The 11,196-nt window shown below is 36.8% G+C and overlaps 1 protein-coding gene across 6 annotated transcripts in view; it reads right to left on the bottom strand.

Annotated features, from left to right (window-relative positions):
* Positions 1-940: 940 nt before the first annotated feature.
* The window catches only part of RAB30 (RAB30, member RAS oncogene family), an 84,423-nt gene continuing 74,167 nt past the window's right edge, over positions 941-11,196 (bottom strand). For all 6 annotated transcript variants that reach the window (XM_064576826.1, XM_045894523.3, XM_064576829.1 and 3 more), the window contains one exon: positions 941-10,908. In XM_064576826.1, coding sequence (XP_064432896.1) covers positions 10,658-10,908 — 251 coding nt within the window. In that variant the 3' untranslated portion in view covers positions 941-10,657. The remainder of the gene's footprint in view (positions 10,909-11,196) is intronic.

The following is an 11,196-nucleotide window of genomic DNA, read 5'->3' as shown; positions in this document are numbered from 1 at the left end:
AAAATTTAGATAGGCTGTCTTATGTTAATAACATGTGGTTTCCTGCAAGTAAGTAATGGAAATAAGATATTTCAGTTATTGAAATATTCTGAGGTGAGCACCTGGCCAAAAGTACAAGCACATGACTGTGGTTTAAACATAGCTCCCCGTTTCATCTCTCGGCTGCAGATGTGTTTTGGGGTATATAGATAGCTTATATGAGGTACAGTCTGCCTGTTAGCAGATGTGGACTAATTGAGTCAATTAAGGATAGTTATCCTCAAAGTTTTTCAAAACACCACTTTCAGTTTGCCAAGGAATTCTGTACCTGAAGCATTACATTCCCCAAATGAGAAGCACAATGATCTAAGCATTTAGATATTTGGAGAATAAACCACATTCATACTTAAAATGATCTGATTATTTGTACATGCACACGTATTTTAAAATCCTATTCAAATTTGCAATTTATCCCATTGAACTAATGGGAAAAAACGATGTTCAAGGTGAAATAACTTGTCCAAATTTCCTTAGTGGGAAAAAGCAAAATAGAATGAAAACACATAAGAGGGTCGCCTGGGTGGCTCAGTCGTCAAGCATCTGCCTTCGGCTCAGGTCATGATCCCAAGGTCCTGGGTTCGAGCCCTGCATCAGGCTCCCTGCTCTGCGGGAGGCCTGCTTCTCCCTCTCCCACTGCCCCTGCTTGTGTTCCCTCTCTGCTGTCTCTCTGTCAAATAAAATAAATAAAATCTTAAAAAAAAAACCATAAACACATGAGTCAAAATTTCTCCTCTAGCTAGTAGTGTTTGCCTCTCAAGCTTTGCAGTTGACAGCATACTAGGTCATATTAGAATGATATGAAATTGTCATATCTGACTGGTTTTAACTTACAAATTTCATACGGTTCAAATTAATATTAATAATAGAATACTTAAAACAGCATGTATATTCAGGAGAGAAATTCAAAAACAAAACATCTTTTTAATGAAGGTGCTAAAATAGCAAAAATAAGAGTCTCATACCAACTGTAGAAAAGCTGTAATTAGATAATAACATAAAATTATAGTAAGTGATTTTGTAAAGCTCAATACTTTATAAACACTAAATGATAATGTCAAGTAAGATTACAGATTGCCTATGCTCAGAACACTTGTCAGGGAGCCCAAAATCAGATTTGATTCATTATCTTCTTAACTCTACCATGTTCCATGACCCACTGTACTCACTCTTAATCCAAGACACTCATTTTTCAAGTGCATGTCCCAACACAGAGGATAAGAGGAAAGGATTGGAGAGGGGATGAATTTCAAGAAAAAGAACAAATCCATGACTCCTGCCGTACATGTGGGGATAGATTCCTACACCTGCCCTATAGCATATGCTAGTAAATTGTGAATAAATGAATGGGTGAATGAACAAATACCTTATTAGTGATAAGTAAGTAGTTTCATTCCTAATTGTGAAAGATAAGATCTTAAGTGATGTCTCTAAAGAATATAGAACCATATAATGTGTTTTAGATGAAGTGATCTTAAAGATATCTAATCTACTGTGTATTTTGTAGTTGAGAAAATAAAGGCTTGAAATTAAATGATTAGCCCAAAGTCACACAGCTTGTCCGTGTCAGAACTGGGACTAGAATTTATGTCTCTTGCTTCTCAGTGTAATACTCCTTCCACTATTATCTTCAGATAAAGCATCTTTCTTGCCATTAGAAATAATTAGCATGTAACTTTCATATCCTGAATGTAGCAGAGTAGCCTTATTTAGTATTATAATCAGAAGGCCTTAAAATTATTTAGTCTAGTCCCTTATTATACAGAGGAGAGCCAATTAGAGCTAAACAAACTCAGGTGCCCAAATTCAGAGCACAATCCACCTCATGCTGAAGGACATTCATGTACTTAAAGCTTATTTGCTTTTACCTACTTTGATAGCGTATGATACTCCACATGTGGGTAACAGGAAATGTTTATTTATATACAAGTACATGAGAAAGCAATTTCCATTCATCTTTTTAAAAAATTTTTACAAATAAAAAGTATTAATACATTCATCCTTTGCACACAAAATACATTCTTTTTACTTTTACTCTCAGTATGAATTATTTCTTAATAAAAACTTAAGCTACAATGGACAGTCAGGTGGTTTGGCGATTTGACAATCTTTTTTCAAGATGGAAAATCCAAACTTTAAAGACAGTCAATATGTAAAGGAAAGTATATATTAAAAGTGCTCCTTCATTGAATCTTAGAAGATTGAATGAGTACTCCTTTCCAACATGGTTTGTAGCTATCCCTTGAAACAATGCAGAGAACTTTAGAAATTCTCTATGTGATGACAGCTCAATTTCTACAAGACAGTCTTCATGAAATTGATTATCATATATAAATGGTAGGCTCATAGAAAGATTCCTATGGACATATTGGGAAGTTAGCCATTATTCAGGGTCCCCTAACTGACCAATTGACCTAAGATTGTAAGTTGCATTCTCCAAGTGGGATTTTAAGAGGTTCTGCTTAAGTGAACACAAATGATTTGTTAGACTAATCGCTTTTAAGAGAGATGTGAAAATATATACCCACACAGGAAACTTGTACACAAATGTCCATAGCAGCATTATTTATAACAACCCCCAAATGGAAACAACCCAAATGTTTATCAACTGATAAATGGACAAGTAAATTCTGGAATATACACACAATGGAATATTATTTAGCCATAAAAAGAATATTGATTCATGGTACAACGTGAAACTTGAAAACATTATGCCAAGTGAAAGAAGTCAGACACAGAAAACCACATATTGTATGAAATGTCTAAGATAGGCAAATCCACAGAAACAGAAAGTAGGTTAGTGGTTACCAGATGCTGGGGGAGAGGGTGGAGAAGTAATTGCTAATGAGTACAGAGTTTCTTTTGGGGATACTGAAAATGTTCTAGAGTTAGATAGTGGTGAGTGTTGTACAACTTTGTGAAAATACTAAAAACACCAAACTGAACACTTTAAAGGGGTGAATTGTGTGTGAATTATATCTTAATTCTAAAAAGAGGGATGCAACTTCATTAAAGAATTTTTCACATTCCTGTTCCTGATACCCCCTTTTTAATGCTGATTGAAGTTTTCATACAATTGCCTTTCTATAGAGTGTTTTCAGCTAAGTGCTCTCAGGTCATTATGGGCTTATATTTCTAACAGGCTTTTTATTAAACAAACAAAATACATGAACACATAGGACAATACAGTGTGCTGCATATTAACATTTAAAACCAAGTATTATGCCTGTGTTGAATCAGATAGATTTTATACACTGGTGTATTCAAATATTACTGAGAGCCTATGCTTAAAACCAGCCAAATATTAATAACGGAGTTCATAAGATTTGATGATTAACATGTTTGTTAAAACTATGTGTATGTTAAAGGTCCATGTTTAAAGGAAAGAGATAAGGAAAGGGGGGAAATCAGGGGTTCTCTAAGTCTTCATAAAACAGCTTCTCTAAATATTTTAACTAGCTGCTGAGAAGACCTCCAGAATGATATATTTTGCATTTTATTTCATCCCTACACTAAAAGTCATGCACTAAGGTATAGTAACAATATATGTGCGGCACAACTTCTTCCCTTTAGATGATCAAAAATCTCTTCTTAATCCTTTATTATTTGAAATTTTAAAAGCCGAGTTTTTTGGAAGAGTGTGCATGTGTGTTGCTGAAAACAGCAACTTTACTCACACACTTACATTTATGTAAGTGTATTTACATAAATACATTTATGTAGCTCCCTTACATATCATCAAAGGAGCTCCAACCATCTGGTATGTCTAGAGGACACTTCAGTGAGCAGAAATTAGAAGCCAGCATTCCAGTCATTTGAAATTTTCCACAAAGGGACATGAAAGCCCCAACATGCCTTAAAGGGATAAGAGGATTAAAAATTTTTCTTAAATCAATTGACATTCATTGTCAAATAGCCTACAAGAAAGTTCCACTAGCATTCTGCAATTGTATAGGATAAGAGAATATTTCTAATGATTACATTCCAGAAAGCTATATGTTTAGCAGCTGTTTTTCAGAGGGCTTATCAAGTTTTGCTATTGTTATTTAACCCAGGCATAACTGTATAACCTTAAACAAAGCTGTGGACCATTCAACTAATGATAAATTATCCTAACAGACCAGATTCTTGTGTTATTCTGTACATGAGTTTTTGCTTTATTAGGCATTTGGTACTCCAATTTTTCTTTCAGAATACAGTGCACATGTAGAAAGGGAAAGAAACCCTGCTAAATTTGGATGTTGGTAATTACGTCCATCAAATATACGTCATCTACAAAATGAAATTCTAAAAGCAGATGACAAAACTAGGATTCATGACTCTATTTTTACCAAGAGGAGAAAACAACCACACAACCAGAATAATTCTTCAGAAGCACACTTTGTTATCAAGTATATAAGGAAGAAAAATACATGGATAATTGAAGAATTAATCAACAGTAAGATTGTGATCTAAATCAGATACTCATAAGAAACTAAGAATTTATAAATACCTAGTTTGACATTCTCCAAGAGAATAATGATTATCACCTTAATGAGCTTTTTCTGACTGTCGTTAAAGGAGAAAAATGAGGCAAAGGGCAACAATAAATGGCAAACATGGTCCCTTAAAAAGAAGATAGGATCAGCCCATTTTTCTTCCCATGGAGAATGGGCTCAAGAAGAAAGAGGTTCAAATTGCACTGTGAGGTATTTCAGTAATACAGTTAAGTTTCCTGATAATGAGGAGTTTGCAACCTGGAATTGCCCATTGGGAAAGAGTGCAAGAATACCTTTCCTGAAATATGTAAAGAAATAAAGAGACTCTTGGGTGAAGGTAATGGCCAAAGGCAGAAAGATGGATCAAATAAGCGACTTCCTTTTAAGGCCCTTTCAGAAATGGTGCTCTTTTCTTTGAAGTTGAGAGGGGTTCTTTGTTTTGTCCTAAGGATCTTTACTTGTATCAGACCATCCAAAGTCTGCCCTTAATTAAGGAGACAAGAACTAATATTTGACTGCCTACTATTTACTGAGCACTGTCCTAACTTTCAATTTATCTTACCTAATTTTCACAATAATTCTGACAGGTATAATGAGTCTAGCTCATAGATGGGGAAACTGATGCTCAAGAGATTGTGTTTTGCATAAAGATACAGCTAATTCATGTACTAGGAGTACTAGGACTCCTCATATCTAACCTGGTGTTCCCCCTTCACACACCTCCCTACATCACTCCTTGAAGTGTTAAAGTTATAACCAATCAAGTATTCTATTAGGAACTAGGACACAACATCTCCAAAAATTCTGCTCTAATTCAAGGAGTCAAAGAAAGTCTTACCCAAACTCAAGTGTTTCTCACCATACTGATGCAAGACCAATGACTTCTTATAAAGACTAATGAAAAGCCATCTATCAGCTTAACAGGGATGTAAGTTATTTTGTAGGTGGAATCATGTGGTCATGGGCTTTATTAGTAAGTGTTGCTTATAGTTATCTCTGATTTCTGAAAACCCATGTTTTGTTACTTTTTCTACATGAAGAAATTTGGCTTTGGTTCTATTAAAATAATTTGCAGAACATGTTTTTTCAAGAGAATCAAACCAACTAACGAAATGTCATTTGAGATTCTGCCAAAATAGATCTTAGGGTCTGCTTTATGCCATTAACGCCCCAGTCCATCTCTAATGGAAGCTGCAAAACTTCATGTTGGTCCATTTATGGGATCTTTAACTGAAGATTCTGTTCTGCTAAAAAGGCCTGGTCTGAAATCCTGGATACCAGTTATTCACTAAACTGAGCATGTTTGGCAAGTAACAAAAACGTAATTTCCATGATTTTACGTAACTTCTATTAAAATAATACCTTTTCTTCTTTTTAACTCAAGAGCCAGTTTGTGATTTGAACTGGACATCAGTGAATGGACTGACAAAGCAATTCCAGCCTAGGCCACAATGACAAGCCAGTCTCTTAGCCAAACAACATGTAACCAACCTCCTTCCAGGAGGATTGGCAAAACAGCAACACCCTTAAAAACAACAACAACAAAAAAAACCTACATTAGCTGTAGGTCAACAGATATTTAACTGAACATGTGAGAGGCAAAGTGCTACAACATAAGTTAATAGGTCATCTAATCGAACCTCCAACCAATGCTGAGATCCTTTCCACATCATATAGCGTCTGCTTGATGGTTACTATTACCTAAGGCAGCTCCTTCCATGGTGAGCCACCTTTTTGAGAAAGTTCTCCCTGACACAGAGCCCAAATCTGTGGCCCTATAGCCTTCATTCTGTGGACCTCATTCCACCCCCTCTGAACCAGAGTCTTGCACTAATTCACTAATTGTATTCCTCTCTCTTTCCCAGGCTAAATCTCTCCAAATCCTTCAAATATTCTTCAAAGGTCATAAATTTTAAATTCCTTCACCATCTTTGTTATGCTTCAATTTGTTTTTAATTTCAAAGGATAGCTCCCAAAGATGACTTAGGAAAGAAGATGAAGTGTCATCTCTCTTGTTCCAAGGTTACTATATCAATTAGCTGTTTGAAGGGATGATAACTTCTTAATTCAGTATGCTTTCTACCTAGTGTGATGAATGTAAGGGAAGGCAGCTTTCCTTTTAAACACAAATACACTCATGGAACAGAAATGAAATTCGAAAAGAAGAAAGAAAAGAGCACATCCCCCTCTTATCCCAAAATTAGTGCTCAACCAGATTGCTTGTGTGGAGTACTGTTCGTCTGAACAATGAGATACACATCTTTTCACTGGTTTTGAATTTCTAGTTAAGTCTCAAAAGTATTATAGTTGCTTTAAAATGCATCTGTCAGGACCATGGTTGAGGAAAGTAAGTAACCAGTTGCAGTTAAAAAAAAAAAAATCTAGAGAAAACAAAGGGCAAACCCTAAAAGCTCTTCCAGAAGCTAATGGGGCAGTATTCCCTAAAGTACGGATGGCTATGAAATGTAAAGTTCTGGAGGCTTAAGAAATAGAAAATGTCTATCTTTAGAGCCATTGGTTTGATATGTGGGTAAGAAAATGAAAGTTTTTTTCTGGTTATAAGATGATATCTTACTTATGTGGCTTGGTTTAGAAAAAAAGATGTTTTCACTTTAGTCAGAAGAGCAATTCAAAATCACTTGCAACTGGTATCTATTCAAAATGATTCATTAACTGAAATTTGATGCTGAATCTGGAAGAATTATGGAATAGCCGAGAAGATAAATGAGGCAAATCATTGACCTAACACTGGAAATCACCAGTGTCCTCCAAAGGTATCATTCATGTATAGAATCCAGTCCTCTGTTAAATTCTGCCTCCTCTCTCCAACAAATCTAAATTGCTTAAAACAAATAATCCTAATCCAAATATATTATTTTGGCCAGTGGTTTTTACCCTTCTTTCAGAAATTGACACATTGCCAAATCAATCCATTTGACTTTCATTTCTAGTTACACTCTTGCCACTTTACTCAGGAAGAGATGGTAACAGGAAATGAGTAGAGAAGATAGGGAAAAAGAAAGGCCAGGAATGCTAATGGCCTAATCTAATCTGCAGAAAGGACAATTGGCCCTGCATAATCAAAATTAAATATAAATACAATAGAAATAACAAAAGCATATAAACAAAAAGCCTTGTATAGGTAAAGGAAAAAGCACAAAATCCTATGAGGATACAGTCTACACAAAGCCATAATAACATACCATTAATGTCAGCGAGCTATATGATTTCACAGATTCTCCCAAACCTGACTCTATGACATAAATATGCATTTTCATTGGAAATGGAGAAGTTTTGCCATATATTTAGTAAATTCATTAAAAGAAGAAAAAAATGGAAGCAGACACGGACTCAGTGTGAGGCAGATCAAGCAAGCCAAACTGAATTATGAGAAAGCAACTCTTTTTCATCCACCATGAAATAAAAATTCATTTTTATTTAAGAAGGCTCATCTTAGCAAATGTTGCCATGGCAATAACCACCAGTAAGCAAACCAGTGAGTTTAGTTCCTGGTCTAGGTTAAGATGACCACATTTAATTAGTATCCTTTCTCAAGTTCTATTTGAGAAATTTCCATGTGATCAGCAAAGCTCCACTCAGAACTAAGTCATTTATTCAACTAATATTTATGGAGCACCTACAATATGGTCAGGGATTGTTCTAAAACTAGAGATGTATCAGTAAATAAGTGTCCATAAGGCCTAACGTGGAATTCATACAACTAAGGCGGGGAGAAAAGCTCTAAATTCCCATGTATCTCTGCTGACGGGCCACAGATGGGTGATTGTACCTTACGGAAAGGCTGCGAGGAGTAACAGTGAAGGAAGGGACCAAGAGCAGAACTTTCTAATCCCCTATGAGTATGGCCTATTCCCTAGGGCTCTAGGGAATAAGAATTTCGGAATGCAAGAGCGATTCTAGAAGCTGTTGTTCTACGACTAAATTTGTCCAACCTGACAGTCTACGTTCACAAAGCAGCTTTAGTTTCTACATGCTTGCTGCTGTGGAGACAAAGTTAGGCCATGATATGGGATATTGGATTTTTGCCCTAAATGAAAGACAAACCTATGGACATTTCCTCACAGTTTAAACAGAGAAGTTCTTCTTCCCACCTTGATCAACTTGTTTTCTGAAAACTTTTATAGTTGCTGGCTTAGTGGAGAAACAGGGAGGGAAAAGCAACAATTATTATAAATGATTTTGGTTGGCATTTATTAAAATGATTTTTCTTTCCTGCAGAAACAGATTCAAAATAAAAGCAATTCAAACTACTACGATCTCTTTCTCTCACCCATAGGATCAGAACAAACACAGTGAAGCCAACCAAAAGTATCAATCCCTTATACAATATGTATAATCCGTATACAAGAGATGAGTCACTCTGAAATCTGCTAGAGGAACACTGGAAATGCTTTATCGATGTCGTGTCTCTATGCGCCTCATTTCTTTAAAATTAAACAGCTTTCAAACATCAACATATCAGGACCGAGATTGCCACCATCTACAACAACAGAACTGCATATCCTGCCCTTATTCCATTACGCATCCCTCAGTGATGCCAAGCGGCAAGCTACAGAAACATCCGACAACATCAACAGCATACAGGTTTAATTATTTCCCCAATTTGCATTTATATCAGTGAACAGATTGGAAGGCATCAAAGTATGGCACTAAAGAAATTAGTAACACGTATCCAGCAGCACATCTTCCATTTCGAGTCTTGTTTTAAAATTGGCTAAGTAAAGGCATATACACCTCCATTTGAATTGGAGATTTGCAGTAACACATGCATATAAAGGGAGGGAGGAAAAGAGAGGAAAGAATGGGGAGACAGGAGAGAAAGGAAAAGAAAAGGAAATAGGAAAGAATGTATGGTCGTGAGTCTGAGAGTAACATCACTACATGAATGAGTTGACAAATGCCAGCTCCACCTGCTTCCACAAGCAGAATTTTTCTAAGGTTACTGAAGATACAAAAATGGTTCATGAGACTTTTCATCTGTTGCTATTGTCACTTGTGATACCAAAAACATGTACAAAATTCTAAGCCTTGGCCTGTCCAAGATGGATAGTACCAGGAAGTAAAAGATGTCACCTGCTATTGAGGACTGTGCTCTGCTTAGAACTCTGCATCGCAGTCCATTCATCCACAGTATTTTGGTCAGATCAGGTCTGTTTTCTCATACTACTCGTGATGTCTTAGAGCTAGTCTTTTATATTAGAATATCACCAGCCATTTTTTTTTTCATTTTTTCTAATGTTTTCATTTACCTAAAGGGCTGGACAGATGAGAGAATAGAAGAAGAAAATGGTAGAGATTTAGAGGGGAAAGAACATGAAAGGAAAAGTATTTTATTTTCCAACAAATCCACCCTAGAAAAGGTAGTAATGAGACTTTGAGAAAGAGTGTTGATTCATGGACTTGCCTTATTTTTTTTTTTTATTTCAATGTAATACATTTAAGGACATCAATGTACTAAAATGTTTGGTCTGTGAAAGAGTGGACTCATTAGCACCAAAAGGAGTCATGGAGCTTATATATATTATTAAACCAATGATGGTTACTGTTGGTCATGGGAAAAGGTTTCATTTCATTTTTACATCGCAAAGTTCTTGAAAGTGCCTGTGGACAAGAGAAATAACACTTTTCAACGTCTCCATAGAGTCATCGACACACACCCCAGAGGCAGTACTTGGCCTTCCCAGTTTGGGTTTATCTGGTAGACAAGAAAGCCAGGGCCCCAGAAGCCCTAAAGCACAGCCCCCACATGCACCCACTGACGTGCAGGAGGGATCTCCCTACGGTACATTTTCCCCTGGACTGTTCAGGAATGCGCTTTTACTTGCTTTTTTTTTTTTTTTTTTTTAAAAGAACAAAAGCAACATGCTCTGCAGATCATGGAGCGCCTAGTGCAATTTTCTCCTTGCTCCAACTCCTGACTGCAAAAGGGTGAAACCATTATATGTTCTGCTAATGCTGGCCTGTGGACAAAACCTCTGGGCTGCCATGCTTTGTAAGCCCGGATCCCACAGGAGTCAGAAGGTCTGAGAGCGGGAGCCATAGTCATCACCAGACCTCCCCCAGCAATTTGGGGGCCCATCGGGGCAGCTGCTGATTCCTCTCGCTTCTCCTTGCCTCAGCCTTTAGTTGAAATTACAACAAGTCAAATAGCTAATGCTTTTCCCTTCTCCGGGTAAGGGCGAGGATACATTGTTCACAAGTGTGTTCTGTCTGGCTTCACTGATGAGGCGGCACGCTAAGTCAAGGAATAGTTTCTCCACGTTATCTGATTCCTTGGCTGAGGTCTCCAGGTAATACATGTCCTGAGCTTCTGAGAATTCTTCAGCTCTCTGCTGGGAGACCTCTCTCCTTTCAGCCAGATCAATCTTGTTGCCTAGAACAGGGATAAATCAAAGAAGGAAACATCATTGGACTTTGTACAGGCTCGGAAGCATCAAAATTCAATTTCATATCTGAAGTCAAATCAGACACATGGGCAAGTAAAGCAAAGCAAATGTGGCTGTGATTACTGGAATGTTTAAGATATCAATGCCATTTGTAATGGCAAAGAACTGGACACAACCCAAATGCCCATCAGTTGGGCACTGGCTTGAATGAAGTATGGTACATCTGCGCAATACAGTGATTTGCCTCGGTAAAAAGCAATGAGGAATGGCTCCAT

This window comes from Mirounga angustirostris, unplaced genomic scaffold (assembly GCF_029215605.1).
Source record: "Mirounga angustirostris isolate CCGP_5_RB_7025 unplaced genomic scaffold, mMirAng1.0.hap1 SCAF_13, whole genome shotgun sequence".
NCBI classification, from domain to species: domain Eukaryota; kingdom Metazoa; phylum Chordata; class Mammalia; order Carnivora; family Phocidae; genus Mirounga; species Mirounga angustirostris.
This window is presented reverse-complemented; position numbering and strand designations above follow the sequence as displayed.